General features: G+C 44.3%; 1 protein-coding gene across 1 annotated transcript; it reads left to right on the top strand.

Moving 5' to 3' along the window:
- The first annotated feature begins 4,069 nt into the window (after window positions 1–4,069).
- dyrk4 (dual-specificity tyrosine-(Y)-phosphorylation regulated kinase 4) lies at window positions 4,070–21,489 on the top strand. Its single transcript, XM_021574914.3, has 13 exons — window positions 4,070–6,351; window positions 9,036–9,110; window positions 10,724–10,876; window positions 11,156–11,470; window positions 12,882–13,018; window positions 13,540–13,680; window positions 14,517–14,655; window positions 14,849–14,930; window positions 15,064–15,236; window positions 15,371–15,431; window positions 19,319–19,448; window positions 19,718–19,890; window positions 19,991–21,489. The coding sequence occupies exons 1-13, from the start codon at window positions 6,328–6,330 to the stop codon at window positions 20,221–20,223; spliced, it is 1,836 nt and encodes a 611-aa protein (XP_021430589.3). The 5' UTR covers window positions 4,070–6,327; the 3' UTR covers window positions 20,224–21,489.
- The last annotated feature ends 459 nt before the right edge of the window (window positions 21,490–21,948 follow it).

Genomic DNA, 21,948 nt, shown 5'->3' with positions numbered 1-21,948 from the left:
TTGGTGAGGCGGGTTGCAGGAGAGTGTTTTGAAGATGAGTTTATGGAAAATAGATGAGATGGCCTCCCGGGTGGCGCAGTGGTTAAGGGCGCTGTACTGCAGCAGAGCCTGGGTTCGCGCCCAGGCTCTGTCGTAACCGGCCGCGACCGGGAGGTCCGTGGGGCGACGCACAATTGGCCTAGCGTCGTCCGGGTTAGGGAGGGATTGGTCGGTAGGGATCTCCTTGTCTCATCGCGCACCAGCGACTCCTGTGGCGGGCCGGGCGCAGTGCGCGCTAGCCAAGGTTGCCAGGTGCACGGTGTAGCCTCCGACACATTGGTGCGTCTTTCTTCCGGGTTGGATGCGCGCTGTGTTAAGAAACAGTACGGCTGGTTGGGTTGTGTATCGGAGGACGCATGACATTCAGCCTTCGTCTCTCCCGAGTCCGTACGGGAGTTGTAGCAATGAGACAAGATAGTAGCTACTACAACAATTGGATACCACGAAATTTGGGGAGAAAAAGGGGTAAAAAAAAAAAAAAAAAAAAAAGTATGCGAAGAAAGTTGTAAATATATATATATATATACGGGACACGACAAGACGAGGACAAAAGACGTCTGAACTGCTATGCCATCTTGGAGCGAACAGAATGTCATAAATGTAATAATATCTCTGGAGGACAAGATTTCTGGGATTATGCTGGCCTATTCAGGGGGAAGTCACTCCTACTGCTGTATGATGGGAGAAACCATACATTGGGGTTTGAATAGATGTACAGTACCAGTCAAAAGTTTGGACACACTTACTCATTTAAGGGTTTTTCTTTATTTTTTACTATTTTCTACATTGTAGAATAATAATGAAGACACCAAAACTATGAAATAACATATATGGAATCCTGTAGTAACCAAAAAGTATTAAACAAATTCTTCAAAGTAGCCACCCTTCGCCTTGTTGACAGCTTTGCACACTCTTGGCATTATCTCAACCAGCTTCATGAAGTAGTCACCTGGAATGTATTTCAATTAACAGGTGTGCCTTGTTAATTTGTGGAATTTCTTTCCTTCTTAATATGTTTGAGCCAATCAGTTGTGTTGTGACAAAGTAGGGGTGGTATACAGAAGATAGCCCTATTTGGTAAAAGACCAAGTACAACTCAAATAAGCAAAACGACAGTCCATCATTACTTTAAGATATGAAGGTCAGTCGATGCGGAAAATGTCAAGAACTTTGAACGTTTTTTCAAGTGCAGTTGCAAAAACCATCAAGTGCTATGATGAAACTGGCTCTCATGAGGACCGCCACAGGAAAGGAAGACCCAGATTTACCTCTGCTGCAGAGGATAAGTTCATTAGAGTTAACTGCACCTCAGATTGCAGCCCAAATAAATGCTTCACAGAGTTCAAGTAACAGACACATCTCAACATCAACTGTTCAGAGGAGACTGCGTGAATCAGGTCGAATTGCTGCAAAGAGACCACTACTAAGGAACCCCAATTAGAAGAAGAGGCTTGCTTGAGCCAAGAAACACGAGCAATGGACATTAAAACGGTGGAAATCTGTCCTTTGGTCTGATGAATCCAAATTGGATATTTTTGGTTCCAACATCCGTGTCTTTGTGAGACGCAGAGTAGGTGAATGGAAGATCTCTGCATGTGTGGTTCCCACCGTGAAGCATGGAGGAGGAGGTGTGATGATGTGGGGGTGCTTTGCTGGTGACACTGTCAGTGATTTATTTAGAATTCAAGGCACACACTACCACAGCATTCTGCAGCGATACACCATCCCATCTAGTTTGGGCTTAGTGGGACTATCATTTGTTTTTCAACAGGGCTATGACCCAAAATATATCTCCAGGCTGTTTAAGGGCTATTTGACCAAGAAGGAGAGTGATGGAGTGCTGGATCAGATGACCTGGCTTCCACAATCACGCGACCTCAACCCAATTGAGATGGTTTGGGATGAGTTGGACAGCAGAGTGAAGGAAAAGCGGCCAACAAGTGCTCAGCATATGTGGGAACTCCTTCAAGACTGTTGGAAAAGCATTCCTCGTGAAGCAGGTAGAGAGAATGCCAAGAGTGTGCAAAGCTGTCATCAAGGCAAAGGGTGCCTACTTTGAACAATCTAAAATATTAAATATTTGTTTGACATTTTATTGGTTACTACATGATTCCATATGTGTTATTTCATAGTTTTGATGTCTTCACTATTATTCTACAAAGTAGAAAACAGTAAAAAATAAAATAAAGAAAAACCTTGAATGAGTAGGTTTGTCTAAACATTTGACTGGTACTGTACATGTAAAAAAGGATAATGGAAAAGCAACAACCAACTACAACATCCCAAATTAACCCCATATCAATCTGCATTATTTTAAGTCCCTCACTCTCCACACCAGAATTGATCATCCTTGGCTCAATTAAATGTTCTCCAGTGTAAATGAAGCCTGCTAATGCAGCGCATGGTGGTTCTGGAAGTTTTAAATCAGGAGGAGCTTGAGAGTTGCCCTGTTCCAACAGGTCTGACAAAGGGTACAGGGGACTGAGTAGTAGGTAGACCTACGAAATTACTGAGCCCAATTGTGCTGAAGGTCAGAGCACTCTCCAGCAGGGACAGATCATCCTCTTAGCCCTGTCTGATTTCTGGAGAGCCCTTGTGTTGTATAACATCTACAATCATATTTATCTGCAGCTTTCCTCATTGTGTAAGGGGATGGATTTGGTTTTGACCTGCCTCACTCCATCTGTGATTAGTGACTCAGTCTTGGCCCTATGTCACAATGGAAAAACATCTTACACTTATATCATTAAAGTTTGGGTGTGAAGGACACCGAGTTACGTTGTCTCCCATTACGCCAATAAAACATGCTGTTTCCAGGGTCAGTATAAGAGATGGGGTGCTTTTATTGTGCACCTAAAAGCATTTATGTGCTGGTACATAATAAGCCTCCATTGCAGTTCATTTCCAGCATAGGACAACTCATACTGATTATCATTGTAACATCTGCTTCCAACTCACACCCTCAAACACGTAGATCCCCTGAACGCAGCTCACTTTTCAGTCCACTTTCCAGCACACACTCTCAAACACCTACATCCCCTGAACACAGCTCACTCTCCAGATCCCAATCACCTGAATTCTGATCACCTGTTCACACACCTGTATGTCATTATCACACAATATTTAGTTCAGTTCTTTGCACCCCATCACTGTGAGGTATTGTTTGTTTGGTGACACATGTTTTCGGAGCCCTGGGTTTCCCCGTGATTTACTCCTCCCGTGTATAATAGTTTTTGCCTGCCTCACTAATGACGCCTTTTGCCTATTCCCTGCCTGTACATTAGCCTATTGGATTTCCTGTTATCTACCTATTGCCTGATCTCCCGGACTATGTTACTAGCCTTTTCCCTGCCTGTACTGTTGCCCTTTTGGACCTCCTGTGTATGACCTTCTGTCTGTCCCTGGACCCAGCTACCTGCCTTCTCCTGTGGTCCTTTGCAATAAACACCTGCTGCGCCCTGCGCTTGAAACCAGCTCTCTGTCTCCCCTTGTGTTCATTACAATCATATATATATATATATATATATATATAAGTATATACACTACTATTCAAAAGTTTGGGGTCACTCAGAAATGTCCTTGTTTTTTAAAAGAAAAGTAAACATTTTGTCCATTAAAATAACATAAAATTGATCAGAAATACAGTGTAGACATTGTTGTTAGGGATATTTCTGCCTGACTGACGTGCCCAAAGTAAACTGCCTGTTACTCAGGCCCAGAAGCCAGTATATGCATATAATTGGTAGCATTGGATAGAGAACACTGTAGTTTGTAGAAATATTAAAATGGTGTATGAGACTATAACACAATTAATATGGCAGGCGAACATCAAACAAAAAAATCAACCGGAAAGGTTTTTTTTTTTAGCTCCCAGGCTCTTATAATGGAAAGCTATGGGTTCTATGTAATTCCAGCTCCCATATTGCAATTCCTATGGCTTACACTAGATGTAAACAGTCTTTGTTCTTCGTTTCAGGCTTGTTTCCTCAAAAACAAGCAAGAATTTTAAGTTTTTGTAGAAAGAGTCCCGGTACAATATCAGTCTGTTGGCGCGTAATTTTACTTTTCTATTGAACATACTTCTTTCCGTATTAAATATTATAGTTTATTTACATTTTAGGATACCAGACGTTTGAATAGAAACGTAGTGTGACTTATTTGAACAAAGTTAGGGGTAGCTTTTTGGATTCCTTTCTCTGCATGTTGAATGAGTGGATTACTCAAATCGATGGCGCCAACTAAACAGACTTTTTGGGATATATCTAACAAAACAACCATTCATATTGTAGCAAGGGACCCTTGAGATTGAAAACAGGGGAAGATTTTCAAAAGTAAGTGATTTATTTAATCGCTATTTGTGATTTTATGAAGCCTGTGCTGGTTGAAAAATATGTTGATGTGGGGCACAGTCCTCAAACAATTGCATGGTATGCTTTCGCAGTAAAGCCTATTGTAAATCAGATAATGCAGGTAGATTAACAAGATTTTAAGCTTTTAAACAATATAAGATACTTGTATGTTCATAAATGTTTAATATTACGATTATGTACTTGAATTGCGCGCCCTCCAATTTCAACCAGATGTTGTCGACAGGTATCCCGCTAACAGGACGCCTAGCCTTGTTGTAAATGACTATTCTACTATCTAGGCGTACAAAGGCCCATTATCAGAAACCATCACTCCTGTGTTCCAAAGGCACGTTGTGTTAGCTAATCCAAGTGTATAATTTTAAAAGGCTAATTGATCATTAGAAAACCCTTTTGCAATTATGTTAGCACAGCTTTCTTCCACAACTCGTCAGTCTATTCTTGTTCTGAGAAATTAAGGCTATTCCATGCAAGAAATTGCCAAGAAACTGAAGATCTTATTCAACGCTGTGTACTACTCCCTTCACAGAACAGCGCAAACTGGCTCTAACCAGAATAGAAAGAGTGGGAAGCCCCGGTGCACAACTAAGTACATTAGTGTCTAGTTTGAGAAACGGACGCCTCACAAGTCCTCAACTGGCAGCTTCATTAAATAGTACCTGCAAAACACCACTCTCAACATCCACAGTGAAGAGGCAACTCTGGGATGCTGGCCTTCAATACTGTTGGAAAAGCATTCCAGGTGAAGCTGGTTGAGAGAATGCCAAGAATGTGCAAAGCTGTCATCAAGGCAAGGGGTGGCTATTTGAAGAATTTCAAATATAAAATATACTTTGATTTGTTTAACACTTTTTGGTTACTACACGATTACATATGTGCTATTTCATAGTTTTTATGTCTTCAGTATTATTCTACAAAGTAGAAAATAGTTTTTTTTTTTAAATAAGAAAAATCCTTGAATGAGTAGGTGTTCTAAAACCTTTGACATATTATCAAGCTGTATAACCTATTATGAAACAGGCTTTGCATTGTCAATTGGTTTATTTTGTGTACATGTGTGCGTGCGTGACAGACAGGGAGAGATGAAATTCAGTACGCCTTTACTGTTTGTGTCTGCCAGTGCAAACCTACAATTTCATCAAATCTTTAACCCGTGTGAGGGTCGAAATAGGGGAAAGCTTTATAGGGGTTAATGTATGATTCACAGTGTTTACAAAAAGAGTGTCTGCCCCATCTCGGGTCAACTGTGATTATGCCTCAATACAGAGTTTTTATTGCAATAGTCTGACCCAATAAATGTTATAGCAATGTGTGAAATGGTCTGTGAATGGTAAATTGTGAGGTGAGAAAATATGAGCGACATCAGCATCTCTGAAAACATCAAGACTGCAATGTGAGAAACTCAGTAGCCTACGTCGACTCTGTAGGATATCCACAGGGATGCAGCCTCTGCGGTAGACTATTGGCTACTGTGCGCGCAATGGCGCACACTCACCGGCCACTACTGAATTTTAGGAGTGCTAGTCCAATGTAGGTGACGATATGCAGCCTAACCGGGAAAAAAAACATATTTCGGGTAGACCCAGCTGTCAGCTGCAGAAACCTAAATAGGCAGCCTCTCCAGAGACTCACGCGTCAGATGAATAGACAGTTTACAGCTTGCTTCTTTCTCTAATCTCCTCCTGACGACAGCAATACTGACTCTATGTTTAAAATTATGACTGTTGCAGTTTGAGTTTCAGGACCCGGTCAGTTTGTGCTGATTCAAGAGACAATCGCTCTTCGGTTTGACTTGGGCTGCTGAAGTTAAAGAGAATCTGAACGTGACAAGCCGCCTGGACTTTTGAAGATGTGCTCGCGACTTGCATTTACCTGGAATTTACAGTAGTTACTTACAGTCGTAGGCTACATTCAAAGCGGTATGTTTCCCGAAATGAATAACAAGGTGAGGTCAATAATCCATTTTGAGTATCTATATCCACACAATCCGTTATTTATTTCAATCTTTAGGCTACATATGTTGACAATGCAGTTTTTTACAACATGTATGTTTTCTCTCTTATTGTATTCTATTTTATCGTTTGCTTGAACATCAGACAGTTATGTATTTTTTATGCCACTGAAGTCTGATATAACATTAATTTTGCAGTTGAAATTGTATGAAGATTCACTTTTCTTTTCCACTGAACGTTAACAAACTGATTTCAATTACAGAATAGTATGATAAGTAAACAGTAGTAGGAGCTAAATATTATGACCCATTTAGTAGTTTGCTTATGGGTTATCTGAGAAGGTATTCAAGATAGACATGATCCATAACTATTTTAGTCTACACTTACTTTATGGCTAGATTCATGGTGTTGACAGAAGCTCTATAGCTTTACTATAAACAGTATCCCAAATGACCAAGGACAGGAAAACAGCAACTCTTTCATCCACTTTTTACAAATAACATTAGCCTTGTTGACATCTCTGTCATTTATTATTTGCAATATCATTGTCACATTGATCAGCAGCCATCTATAAATCAGTCAGTGTATTTTCTCTGAATCAAGTTTGAAATTCTCAGTCAGCTTTTCTGGGTGGGATTGATGCTCTACTTTTCATGAGCAAAAAATGTGTACGTTTCTGTATAGCTACTGAAACTTCATCCGTTGTTGACGCTATCAACTCTTAGACAGTTGTTTCCATTCGCTGCCAATTCAATATTTGCAATACGTTCCTTACCATTGGAGCTGAAGCTTTACTTTCCTCATGCTGTTCTGTAACTGGTGTCGTGCGAGTCTCAGAAAATACATATTAGGAATAATGTGTTCCCTTTCAAGGACCTGCATGATGTCAACAATCCAAAAGCTCTTTCCAGTATCCAGTGAGATGTGCACTGCAACTAGTGGCAGCTTCTTTGTTGCTCTGTGCATCATTGCTCTACTGACCCACCCAGACCCTTGATAACATTTCAGGGGATGACCCCACCCCCAGCACACCTCCCTCAGGGGATGAGCACACCCCCAGCACACCTCCCTCTCATGACCACAACCCAAGTAGAAATACAGGGTAACACATATCATAACACTACAAGTGACCTCAGAAAAAAAGTGACTTCAGTTATCAGATGCTGGACTATTGTAATACTACAGTAGGCCTATATAAGACAAATCATTGCCATTTGAACACAGAGGTATTGCATGCTTAGAATTGGTGGCAGGTAGCCTAGCTCTTCAGAGCTTTGGGCCAGTAATTGAAAGGTCGCTGGTTTGAATCCCCGTCTGCTGAGTGCCCATTTCAAATGGATGAGCGGTTTTGTATCTGCTTACAGTAAGTACAGTACCTGTTTAGTGCCCTACCACAGTGGCCGACATCGCAGTACAACCTTCACTCTCACAATCCTCCCAGGGGATTGGTTGTTTTACATGTGAATCCTGCATGTGTTCATATTTGAATGAGTGTTTGCTGACTTGTTCCGATTCCAAACCAAGCCAATGTGAAGGCAATCCTAGGTGGGAACTGGTGTTCCACTACTCTAAGTTTTCCCATGCCAAATCATTTTATACATTGCCCTGTGTATGTATGGGAATCAAAATACGGTCATATTCTCGTCAAGGAACACATATGGGTCAGTAAGAGGCAATTGGTCATTTCATAAAGAATATGAAGCATATGGATGTTTATTTAGTGAACTCATGAGAAACAGTATATTTTTCCACTGTTTTATTCTTCTGACCTTTTAATCCAATAGTGTTATTTAGGTCAAGTCCATTCTCAATCTGCTCTGCTAACCAGCCAGCCGTTGTCTAACCCTCTCTGGCTCTCTGGAGTTTTGCCTGTGCTCATCTGGGCTGGATGTTTCAGTCCACCCATATGGTGTCTCTCATTCAACACACTGTGTTAGTTGACACACTCCCCTCTGATTAAGGCATGTGTAAAACTAGCTATTCTGTCACATTGGCACAAGAGATAATATAATCTCAGTGACTGATATGACCCCATGAAGCCTAGCATCAGACTGAATTGGCTTTGTGAAAGGAAGTGAAGGCTCTCTCTGGTGCCAGGTTAAAACAGCTCTCTACTCTCACCATCATTACCAGCATTACCACACCCTTACACCATCATTACCACACCCTTACACTCTTCATAGAACATCAGAGGGTTAACAAGCCTATGCTCCAGGAAAGGAATGCTTCTTGTGGAAAAATCGATCATAAAGAGACCATTGCTACTGTGGTAGCTAATTGCATAAGATACTCTAATTTTGGAGAGTGTGCATCATCTTTGCTTGCATGGTAGTAATCCTACTTCACTACTGTATCTATCTGTGAGACCCACCGCTGTGCTGGGCCTGAAACACCCACCAGCAACAATCAGGCTATTTATTCTCCTCATTCACAGAGATACTTTGAAGTTCATCAAGTTTCAGTTATTAAAAATATGCGATTCATAATGCAGATTCAGACCTCAATGACTTGTTATGAGTCATATTGAATCTATTTAACTAAAACTGAATCTGATTTGGGGGAGACTCCCTTGGCAATGCTGCATCCAACGCCCACACACTGACTAATACAGGTGTAGAGAAGTTCTGTGTGTAAATGTAATGTTAAGGGAAGTCTCCCATATTCCTTTCCTCCACAGTCTTCTAGAGGAGAGGCTTTCCCACACTCACACAGGCTCCAGACCCAACAGGGAACCAATCGACCCTATTCACAGGTGAGCCTTTACTCACTGGTGACCTGTAGAGCATTTGAGCCCCTACAGACCCACTCTCTTTCAATCCTGTATCTTTCTGTCTGTGCAGTGCCCTCTCCCTTCACTCCACCAAACGTCACTACCCTAGCTAACTCATGCTATTGGAGTAAATGTTTAATGTTGTTGGTGAATGACAACTCAAGGGGATAACTTTGGCCTTCCATTTACAGTGATGAACTTAAAGCAGTCCTCACTGTCAATAAAACACGATGTGTTTAAGAAAACAGTGTAGTAGCCTACACTCTTAGAAAAAGGGTTCCAAAAGGGTTCTTCGGTTGTCCCAATAGAATAACCCTTTTTGGTTCCAGGTAGAGCTATTTTGGGTTCCATGTAGAACTCTCTGGAAGGGATTTTACATGGAACTTAAAAGGGTTCTACCTGGAACCAAAACGGGTTATTCAAAGGGGACACCCGAAAAACTCTTTTAGGTTCTAGATAGCACCTTTTTTTCTAAGTGTATATCTAATGAGCCTGCTGGTCATCTGTTGTTCTTTACAAATGCTGTTTTGAATTAAAGGAAATTGCACCTACACAATGCTGTAAACTCGAAACGTCTGTGTACACTATCCTTGATGCAGTAAAAAATTATAAAGTAAGCTTTATGTGACATCTTTAGGAGTGCAAACCCATTCCACCTCTTTCTTTGGCTGAATTTGCGAGTTTTACGCACCAGCTAAGCTTCTGGGAGAACATGATGGTTCTCTTTTGATTACCTAATCAGCCTGCCCTGATACCAGTTGTGTGCTGGTATAATACTGTATTTACCATTTGCTTGTTGTAGCAGGTGCTTGAAACTATATTTAGCCTGTGTCTCTATGCGTCATAACTAAGTTGGACGCTACTGCAGCAGCCTGTGCACGTGCGATTAAATATCACTGCTATGTATAGACCGGGCTGGTGATTTGTGCTTCTGTGCTTGCTGTTACCAAAGTAAAGGGATAAAGAACTACTGGTTCCACTTTACAATAACTGTCCATAATAACACCTATGTATTTACATGTTAGTTATATCGGCAGATACATTGCCATTACCATGTAGGAAGTCATTCAATATTTTACTGGCATGTACAATTTTACAATAAAGTCATGATCCCTGTCGTAGCCTAGGTAAGAGGTCTCCTTTCCCCATCATTCGTTTAGCTATGCCTGCAAGGCAGCCAGTGACATATGTAAACGTGCTCTTACAGCAAGCAGCATGGCAGCTAGAGAAAGGCCTGCTCCAGTTTAGGTCCCCCACAGCAGCAGCTACGATGACAGACTGTCATGGCCCAGTCTCCAGGCTTTTGTTCCCGCCTCACACTCACCCTGCTGAGTAATTCCATCCTCAACCCTGGGGGTCCTGGTTACCTGAGCCACCACAATTAGAACGGATGTAGGATTCTCTACCTCCCACTACGTGATCACATAGTCTCTTCCAACAGTCGCTGTAACTCGGACACAACTGGGGTTAGAGCACCATGGGTCTGGCAAGTGAGACTAGTTATGACGATACAAAATGTTATTATACTTTTAATGTTTTCATCTGCATATTTTAAAAACCCTTTATTTATTTGAACCCTTCTCTCTCTCTTGAAGAAATTGAACTCGGGCGTAGTGACCTTGCCCCAGCTGGAGCCCACGGTTATACAGGTTGTTGTCAGCAATGCCAAACTCCACCACCAGCAGTCCGATAGCATCCTGCCCCACATCGCCAACAAGGGGGTGCAGAACAACTACCAGACACACCAGGTGAGGCTACATTTCACACTGTGTCACACTATACTGTTGGCCTCCAAAAGTAGTTAACTTGACTCCAGTTGTCGATTGTAAATGCACATGTAAATTGTACATGATAGTAAGTCCTTGGTAGTTTATACATCTTCAGGTGAAACCGCTCAGTTGACATGCAATTTCCCAGTAATGTAAAAGGAAGTGAGAGCAAGTTTCATCAGGGTTACGCTTAGTGATGGAGCCAAAGGGTTGAAACGACAGATCAACTGACCTCTTGATCCCTTTTGTGATTTGCAGGATGAGAGACCAAAGCCCTCCTCCCAGTTCTCCACATGGTTTGGCTCCTCAGTGGAGAACCTGTCTGACTCTATCACCACCAAGGGTCTCAGCAACAAGCTGGAAGAGGCAAAGCTTTATAAAGGACAGAGGCTGCCCATGTCTCCCACAGAGGCACTGAGGCACTTCCAAGGGCGTCTGACAGAGTTTGAGCAGCAGGAGATCATGGACTACTCAGAGATCTGGTTCCTGGGTCTGGAGACTAAGAAGATCAAGGCCTCTCACGGAATTCCTCAGAATGCCGGCTACGACGACGAGCACGGCAGCTACAACAAGGTACAGTTACGTCAATGATTTTAATTGAAATTATTATTGTGGTTCCTTGGGGTAAGGTGTAAGAAGGTTTGTTTGTTTGTTTGTTTGCTGTGATATGACCAGTCAGACCATCCAACTGACCTTTCTCTCAACTTCACAATAATCTGCAGTGAAATTATGTTAAGTCCCATGCACGCTAGCCAAACTGCCATGTGAGTCTAACTGACTATCCACAGGCAGTTAGTGTCTTATTCCATCCTGTATGGCTGTGCTGTTACAGGGAGACTGACTGTGAACATTGTTTAGACTCATGGCCCTATGCCCCATTCATGGTAACCTCTAGGTCACACAAAACTAGTTAAGTCATGACAGATGCTCAGCTAAATAACCAAATGAAATAACACAGGAGCAGTATTATTATGAACTAACTTTAAACTAACTTTACCTAAATTGAACTTACTTTTCTTAACTTTAACTAACTTTTAACTAACTAACTAACTAACTTTACCTAACTGTTAACTAACTCACTTTAACTTTTTAACTAACTAACTTGACCTAATTTTAACTAACTTTTGAACTAACTAACTTTTCCTACTAGCACTGACTTTGCTGATAATTACCTTATTGAGGAAAAATGTACTTGCTACGACTGTGATATACTGTCTCACCTTGCTACCTAGCTATCACCTTGCTATTCGCTGCAGCTAGCGACTGGAACGAGCTGCAACAAACACTCAAACTGGACAGTTTTATCGCAATCACTTAATTCAAAGACTTAATCATGGACACTTACTGACAGTTGTGGCTGCTCTGCGTGATATATTGTTGTCTCTACCTTCTTGCCCTTTGTGCTGTTGTCTGTGCTCAATAATGTTTGTACCCTGTTTTGTGCTGCTGCCATGTTGTGTTGCTACCATGCTATGTAGTCATGTGTTGCTGCCATGCTATATTGTTAACTTAGGTCTCTCTTTATGTAGTGTTATGTTGTCTCTCTTGTCGTGATGTGTGTTTTGTCCTATATTTTTATTTAATTTATTTTTATTTGAAATCCCAGCCCCCGTCCCCGCAGGAGGCATTTAGCCTTTTGGTAGGCCGTCATTGTAAATAAGAAATTGTTCTTAACTGACTTGCCTAGTGAAATAAAGGTTAAATTAAATAAATAAATACAAATATCTTAAGATGAATGCACTAACTGTAAGTCGCTCTGGATAAGAGCATCTGCTAAATTACTAAAATGTCAATGTAAATGAAGTAGTGTTTAACATTAGTCATTATAGTAGTCATTATAGAAAACCATAATGAAGGATGTCATTGTATCATGAACTACCATTTAAGTACATGCAGTGAGGCTCTTGTATTCAAAAGTATTGTCCAACATACCATACACAGTACACAAACATTTCCAATTGAATGTTCTCTGTTCTGTATCCAGATTCTGCACGACCACATTGGCTTCCGCTTCGAGGTGCTGGAGGTGATTGGGAAAGGATCATTTGGACAGGTTCTGAAATGTCTGGACCACAAGACCCAAGAGCTGGTCGCCATCAAGGTCATTCGCAACAAGAAAAGGTACAAACAAAACATTTTGCTACATGCTCTTGAATACGCATCCAACGCTCAAAGACTCTGAAACTGACCTTCTTGTGTGAGGTCAGTACTGACAGGTCGTCAGGTCAGTGTTCCAAAGGAGTTACCTCGGCATTGCTTTACCAGTCCTCTCTCAGGTGATCCAATGCACCCTGTGTGTCAATGGAAGTCCGCCTCCTCCTCTTTGACTTTGATTGATACAAATGTCATCAGGGCTTAATGCTTTTCAATAATGCAGAAAACAAAATGGGTGCTTACCGCCATAGGGCTGCCTTGGTCTCGCCACTTGGGCCTTGTCTTGAACTAAACCCTCTCAAAGATCCTGTTTCTCCTGGGAGAGGAGATTCTCCCTTCTTTGCAGCTGTCATAATTTTTCACACCAAAGTAAATTAAAACTGGAATTGAAAAATATTTGCTAGGAGATTTTCCATTTCTGATTTTTAATGGTTAAATCCAGAATGGAGTCATGACTAACTCTAACTAACTCTTACATTGGACTGTAGGTTTCACCACCAGGCCCTAGTGGAACTGAAGATCCTGGATGCTGTGAGGAGGAAAGACAGGGAAAAGTGCCACAATGTCATCCATATGAAAGAATACTTCTACTTCCGCAACCATCTCTGCATCACCTTCGAGCTGCTAGGGTGAGTGTAGTGTGTGGTATGTATAACACTATGATAAGACACCTGGAATGATGAGTAAAACAATCACACGCACAAACATACACACACACACACACACAATCAAAATAGTCCCAGTAGAAGATAAATGGAACCCTGAGTAATTCATGTGTTAATCAAAGGTATTCAAGGTTAGGCACCTCTCCCAAGGTACAACAAGGTACAACTCCCCTATTACATACACAGCTCGTTTGTCACTAGTCACTTAAAATGCTACACTACTTGAGCAAAGTGAGCATCCCGCCTAGAACAATCTGCCTCAACTAGCGTTAGGTTCCCTCTGAGACAAAATAGTATTCTATTCCAGGCTGGCTGACCTTTAGTAGACGTCTTGGACTGCCACCCTGTCTAACATTACCGTCACCCAGTCCCTTAGTTAACGCCTTGATTAGGGCTCTATCACTTTTCTCTGGCTGCTCGGGATGTGAAGGCTCCGGTTACACTGGACAGAGAAGTGTGTAAATCCCAGAAGTATCTAGAAATACAAAGAATAACTCTGAGAGACTCTCTTCTTAATGTTAAGACATTCAAGACTGTTAAGTAATCTGATTCAGCATGCAACATAATGGTGTCCACTTCCTTTTTTAAATATCTTATTACTAAACTGCATGGTCTTGCTAGATTTACCATGATATCAAAATGCAGTATAGTGCTGGCCTCTAGAGGACTAATAAACTATTACATTTGAGGCCAAACCCTCTATGCAGTGGTGGGAAAAAGAAAACGCAAAGAAAGACTGGGAATAGTGACAGACATGCTATCATTTGACCAGTTCTCTAAATTCTTGTCTTTCTGTGTAGAGTCAACCTGTATGAGCTGATCAAGAAGAACAACTTCCAGGGCTTCAGTCTGGCCCTGATCCGTCATTTCACCCGCTCCCTGCTCAAGTGCCTACAGATGCTGTATAAGGAGAAGATCATTCACTGTGACCTCAAACTGGTAAGGTTCCACAAATCCCCATACATTGTAATGGCTCTGCATGGAACAGTAACAACACAAAGAATACCCAGCTGAGAAGTCAGACATGCTAATGCACAGTACCAGTGCACTGCAGAGGAAATAAGTTGGTTGCACTTTGTTTGGTAACTTGGAAAATGTCAAATTGACATTGTTTCTCTTTTTTTCACAAAAGGAGAACATACTTCTGTCTCAGAAAGGACAAGGAAATATAAAGGTGGTTGACTTTGGGTCCAGCTGTTATGAGCAGCAGAGAGGTGTGTCTCACCTGATCAAATACCCGATTTAAAAGTCTTATGTTAAAATCTCCAAAGCCACAGCAGTCATATACAATAACAGAATTTGAACATGAACTCCGCTCCCTCCCTTTCTCCTTGCCTGCCCTTGTAGTCTACACCTACATCCAGAGTCGTTTCTATCGCTCCCCAGAGGTTATCCTGGGCCACCCCTACAGCATGGCCATCGACATGTGGAGTCTGGGCTGCATCATGGCTGAGCTCTACACCGGCTTCCCCCTATTTCCTGGGGAGAGCGAGGTGGAGCAGATTGCGTGCATCATGGAGGTACACAACCAATCACCTGCAGACATACAGTCTCAGACCCCAGCGCTAGCCAATTGGAGTATCTGATGTTAAATGTTTTTAGGAATCCATTTATCCATCACCATTCAAGAACATTCTGTTCTTTTATTTCATAGGTACTTGGAATGCCTCCCAAGGATTTTGTGCAGACAGCATCCAGGAGAAGGTTGTTTTTCGGTAAGAACTTTCTATGATTTGTACAGTAAGAATGTGTTTCTTTACTTCGGAAATATATATAAGGTTGTTGTATACATAATGTTGTCTGTTGTCTGTACTGTTGTCTGTGCCCAATAATGTTTGTATCATGTTTTGTGCTGCTACCATGTTGTGCTGCTGCCATGTTGTGTTGCTACCAAGTTGTTGTCATGTGTTGTTGCTATGTTATGTTGTTATCTTAGGTCTCTCTTTGTGTAGTGCTGTCACACCCTGACCATAGTTTACTTTGTATATTTCTATGTTTTGGTTGGTCAGGGTGTGAGCTGAGTGGGCATTCTATGTTTCATTGTCTAGTTTGTCTATTTCTATGTCTGGCCTGATATGGTTCTCAATCAGAGGCAGGTGTTAGTCATTGTCTCTGATTGGGAACCATATTTAGGTAGCCTGGGTTTCACTGTGTGTTTGTGGGTGATTGTTCCTGTCTCTGTGTTGTTCACCAGATAGGGCTGTTTCGGTTTTCGTTATGTTCTTTGTTTTGTAGTGTTTGTATCGATTCGTGTTTTACGTTTGTTTATTAAACATGGATCGCGATCCACACACCGCATTTTGGTCCGACTCTCCTTCTCATACAGAAAACCGTGACAGAATCACCCACCACAACAGGACCAAGCGACGTGGTAACGGGCAACAGCAGCGAAAGGAGGAAAGGACTTGGGAAGAAATAGACAGGTGGGCGGTCGACCCAGAGAGAGTGCCGGAGCCCGCCTGGGATTCGATGGAGCAGTGCGCGGAAGGTTATCGGAGAATGGAGTTTGCGACGCAAGCACGGCGGCGCGGACGGAGGCCCGAGAGTCAGCCCCAAACATTTCTTGGGGGGGGGGGGGGGGGGCTCAGGGAGAGTGTGGCAGAGTCAGGGTTCAGACCAGAGCCAACTCCCCCTGTTTATCGTGAGGAGCCAAGGAGGAGACCAGAATCAGAGCCGGTGTTGGAGGTGAGCGAAGCAGAGACTGTGAAGGAGTTAATGGGGAAATTGGAGGAGAGAGTTATGAGGGAGTTGCTGTGTTGGTGCTTTAGGTACGATATTCGCCCGACGGAGCGTGTCGGGGATTTGATGGCACCTGGGTCAGCGCTCCATACTTGTCCTGAGGTGCGTGTTAGTCGGCTGGTGAAGATTGTGCCAGCCTCACGCACTAGGCCTCCTGTGCACCTCCCTAGCCTTGCACGTCCTGTGCCAGCCCTGCTCTCAAGCTCTCCAGTACACCTTCACGGTCCGGTCCATCCTGTGCCACCTCCACACACCAGCCCTCCGGTAGCAGCTCCCCGCACCAGGCTTCCTGTGCGTGTTCTCGGCCCAGTACCACCAGTGCCAGCACCACGCATCAGGCCTACAGTGCGCCTTGCCTGTCCAGCGCTGTCAGAGCCTTCCTCCTCTCCAGCGCTGCCGGAGTCTCCCGCCTATCTAGCTCTGTCAGAGCCTTCCTCCTCTACAGCGCTGCCGGAGTCTCCCGCCTGTTTAGCGCTGCCAGAGCCTTCCGCCTCTACAGCGCTGCCGGAGTCTCCCGCCTGTTCAGAACTGCCAGTCTGCAAGGAGCTGCCAGTCTGCAAGGAGCTGCCAGTCTGCAAGGAGCTGCCAGTCAGTCTGCAAGGAGCTGCCAGTCAGTCTGCAAGGAGCTGCCAGTCTGCAAGGAGCTGCCAGTCTGCAAGGAGCTGCCAGTCTGCAAGGAGCCGCCAGAGCCGCCAGTCTGCAAGGAGCCGCCAGAGCCGCCAGTCTGCAAGGAGCCGCCAGAGCCGCCAGTCTGCAAGGAGCCGCCAGAGCCGCCAGTCTGCAAGGAGCCGCCAGGGCCGCCAGTCTGCAAGGAGCCGCCAGGGCCGCCAGTCTGCAAGGAGCCGCCAGGGCCGCCAGTCTGCAAGGAGCCGCCAGGGCCGCCAGTCTGCAAGGAGCCGCCAGGGCCGCCAGTCTGCAAGGAGCCGCCAGGGCCGCCAGTCTGCAAGGAGCCGCCAGGGCCGCCAGTCTGCAAGGAGCCGCCAGGGCCGCCAGTCTGCAAGGAGCCGCCAGGGCCGCCAGTCTGCAAGGAGCCGCCAGGGCCGCCAGTCTGCAAGGAGCCGCCAGGGCCGCCAGTCTGCAAGGAGCCGCCAGGGCCGCCAGTCTGCAAGGAGCCGCCAGGGCCGCCAGTCTGCAAGGAGCCGCCAGGGCCGCCAGTCTGCAAGGAGCCGCCAGGGCCGCCAGTCTGCAAGGAGCCGCCAGGGCCGGCAGTCAGCATGGAGCAGCCAGGGCCGCGCATCCAGGGCCGCCAGTCAGCGTGGAGCAGCCAGGGCCGCCAGTCAGCGTGGAGCAGCCAGGGCCGCCAGTCAGCGTGGAGCAGCCAGGGCCGCCAGTCAGCGTGGAGCAGCCAGGGCCGACAGTCAGCATGGAGCAGCCAGAGCCGCCAGTCAGCATGGAGCAGCCAGTCGGCATGGAGCAGCCAGAGCAGCCAGTCGGCATGGAGCAGCCAGAGCAGCCAGAGCAGCCAGTCAGCATGGAGCAGCCAGTCAGCATGGAGCAGCCAGTCAGCATGGAGCAGCCAGAACTGCCAGTCAGCCAGACTCTTTCAGATCTGCCAGACTCTTCCAGATCCGCCAGTCAACCAGACTCTTCCAGATCCGCCAGTCAACCAGACTCTTCCAGATCCGCCAGTCAACCAGACTCTTCCAGATCCGCCAGTCAACCAGACTCTTCCAGATCCGCCAGTCAACCAGACTCTTCCAGATCCGCCAGTCAACCAGACTCTTCCAGATCCGCCAGTCAACCAGACTCTTCCAGATCCGCCAGTCAACCAGACTCTTCCAGATCCGCCAGTCAACCAGACTCTTCCAGATCCGCCAGTCAACCAGACTCTTCCATATCCGCTAGTCAGCCAGGATCTGCCAGAACCGCCAGCCAGCCAGGATCTGCTGGATCCAACTACCTGCCTGGGCTTCCTCTCAGTGCTGGGCTTCCTCTCAGTGCTGGGCTTCCTCTCAGTCCCGAGCTACCCCTCAGTCCCGAGCTACCCCTCAGTCCCGAGCTACCCCTCAGTCCCGAGCTGCCCCTCTGTCCCGAGCTGCCCCTCTGTCCCGAGCTGCCCCTCTGTCCCGAGCTGCCCCTCTGTCCCGAGCTGTCATTAAGGAGGGTAACCTATCTAGGGACGCTAAGGAGGTGGACTAAGACTATTATGGAGTGGGGTCCACGTCCAGTGCCAGAGTCGCCACCGCGGAGAGATGCCCACCCACACCCTCCCCTATAGGTTTAGGTTGTGCGTCCGGGGGGGGGGTCAGGGTGTGAGCTGAGTGGGCATTCTATGTTTCATTGTCTAGTTTGTCTATTTCTATGTCTGGCCTGATATGCTTCTCAATCAGAGGCAGGTGTTAGTCATTGTCTCTGATTGGGAACCATATTTAGGTAGCCTGGGTTTCACTGTGTGTTTGTGGGTGATTGTTCCTGTCTATGTGTTTTCACCAGATAGTGCTGTTTCGGTTTTCGTTACGTTCATTACGTTCTGTTTTGTAGTGTTTGTATCGATTCGTGTTTTACGTTTGTTTATTAAACATGGATCGCAATCCACACGCCGCATTTTGGTCCGACTCTCCTTCTCATACAGAAAACCGTGACAAGTGCTGTGGTGTCTTTCTTGTCATGTGTGTTTGTCGTGATTTTATATTTATTTTTACTCCCAGGCCCTGCAGGAGGCCTTTTGGTAGGCCGTCATTGTAAATAAGATTTTGGTCTTAACTGAGTTGCATAGTTAAATAAATAAAAATATGTATACAATTAGGAGCAACGAAACATCTTAAAGTATTAGGTCCAAAATTAATCAGATGAATCTCTGGGTTGTGTTTGAACCATGAGGTTTGGTAAGTCTCTAACTAGTGTGTTTGATGACTTGTTGCAGACTCCAAAGGAAACCCCAGAAACATCACAAACAGCAAAGGGCGGAAGAGGCGACCCAACTCCAAAGACCTGGCCAGTGTTTTGAAGACCGACGATCCTCTGTTCCTGGACTTCCTTCAACACTGCCTCGCGTACTTCAACACTGACACACTAGAAATCTAGAATTCAGCACAGGATTATTACTCTGTGGTTTCAGGGTCATGAGAACTTTTGTCATGAGATTTCTGGTAGTGACCCCACTCCCTGCGGGTGTCTCGGGAGGAGTTGGGATATGAAGAAACACATTTCCATTACACACTTGTGTGTAGCAGGGCAAATATAGTCGCCCCCAGAAACGTATTATTATTAGCTTGCTTCATCTTCTCCATGCACACTTAGGGTATATTCCTGTGCTATCTAGGTGGGATCCAACCAAGCGTATGACACCAGACGAAGCGATGCAACATGAGTGGATCCAGGAGGCTCGTCTCAACAAGCCCCGGCCCAAAACACGACCCATGATTTGGAAGCCCAGGGAAAGCACAGAAAATAACTACGAGGCTACTTACCGCAAAGTAATTACTAACAGGACAGGTAAGACCAGGCCTCTCACTCTCTTTTATCTCTCAAAATAAATCTTCACAGTGTGTCAAAACAATTTATGGATTAAACCACATCATTCTGTACTTTGCAGCTGAGAAGATTGGGTCCGATAGCAACGACAAGCTGAAAAGAGACCTCTCCGCCAAGGCAGGGGGCAAGATGGTGACCACTGAGCGACTGCATCCCATTGGAGCGTCTGCAGAGGTGGAGTTGTGTGAGGGCGTGGCCAAGGTCAACAGGGACACCAATCAGGAGGCGAGTGGGGAGAGGTCCGTGCATATCATCATCAAGCCTCAACTAAACGTGGGCACTGACAGAGATTAGGAGTTGTCCCAGTGTCTGCCCCCTATCATGTAGCAGCACAAGGGAGGGGGCAGGAGGGCACCACTAGGCATTATGAACTTAAACATCATTAACCAGACACAAAAGATAATGCATACTGTTGTCATGTACAGGGGACCTCCTGTTTTGTGATATTCCTGTGGCTATGAGATTAATTCTATACAATCTATAGAGTTACTTTAGCTGTTCTGAGTATCCCACTGAATGCACTGTCTGTGTCATGGAGAAGAGCAAATATTCATAGTTTGGCAAGCTACCAATCCTGATTCAAACATTCGTTATTGTTGATGGTTCGTTTACTGTTTAAAGGAGGCACAGAGACAGTGACAGGATCAGTTAAAGTTACAATTCAGGAATACCGTGGTACGACAGCATTATGCTTTTGTTATGTGCATCTTTTGTGGCCCAGATCACAATACTCAACCCCAGCTAGTGTTACCTGTTGTACATTGACTTCTTTGAAAAGGAAAAGATGCAATGCTCGCTCACCATTAAAAATGTATTGTTTTATTTAAACAAGTTAAAAAGATTAACGTTTCGGCCTTCAATGGCCTTCTTTCCGTTCATTGACTTCTTAAAGTATATTATTTATATTTTAGGTTTACTCTTTTACTGCTGTACTTTGTGTAGATATTCCAAACCAAAGCAGCTACGTTGTGCAATATTTTGCATGGCTTCAAAAAAAAATGTTCTTCCTTGTAAAATGGTTATTAGTTTCTGAAGGAGCGTTTGCAATATTAGCTGAGCCAAAGAAAGTATTTTTGTCACTGCTGATCTTTCAGCTCAGCTGTGCCCTGTAAGAAACATGTTCTATTCAAACCTTTATGTCCTGCATCTTTACTAGATTGAATAATGCTATTGGAATGATATTACATAGTTATAATGGTGATGATTATCCAGACATACAAATGATGTTTAATGGCTTGTTTTCCCTGTACATATGTACCTGCTGTGATTGTTGATGTATGTAATACAGAACATTATGTACGGTGTATGTTACAGGTTATTGTAAAGTGTAGACAAGGTTTTACTTGTTCAGGTGTTCCTTGTATTATCTATGAAATAATCATTTTATACTCGATTATGTTTGTGTTTGTAAACATGTTTTTTACGATTAGACACTGAGACGATCATTGTATTAATAGTTTGTGCCTTGCTGTCACGGTTTTCTGTATGTGAAGGAGAGTCGGACCAAAATGCGGCGTGTAGATTGCGATCCATGTTTAATAAACAAACGTAAAACACAAATCGATGCAAACACTACAAAACAAAGAACGTAACGAAAACCGAAACAGCCCTATCTGGTGAGAACACAGAGACAGGAACAATCACCCACGAAACACTCAAAGAATATGGCTGACTAAATATGGCTCCCAATCAGAGACAACGATAATCACCTGCCTCTGATTGAGAACCAATTCAGACAGCCATAGACTTTGCTAGAGAACCCCACTAAACCACAAACCCAATACCTAACAAAACCCCAGGACAAAACACACCACATACAAAAACCCATGCCACACCCTGGCCTGACCAAATAAATGAAGATAAACACAAAATACCTCGACCAGGGTGTGACACTTGCAGTGTTATAATCCTTGCAGTGTTATAATCCTTGCACTTTAGCTCTGTATTTATCTGGGATAAAAGACAGATTCTCCACATAAAAAAGTTAACCAAAAAGTAATCAAGTGAGAGTTGTGTAAT

The sequence above is a fragment of the Oncorhynchus mykiss genome, chromosome 2 (genome assembly GCF_057628025.1).
Source record: "Oncorhynchus mykiss isolate SJ-2025 chromosome 2, ASM5762802v1, whole genome shotgun sequence".
Lineage (NCBI taxonomy): Eukaryota > Metazoa > Chordata > Actinopteri > Salmoniformes > Salmonidae > Oncorhynchus > Oncorhynchus mykiss.
Note: the sequence above shows the minus strand (reverse complement) of the source record. Positions and strands in the feature narration are given on the sequence as shown.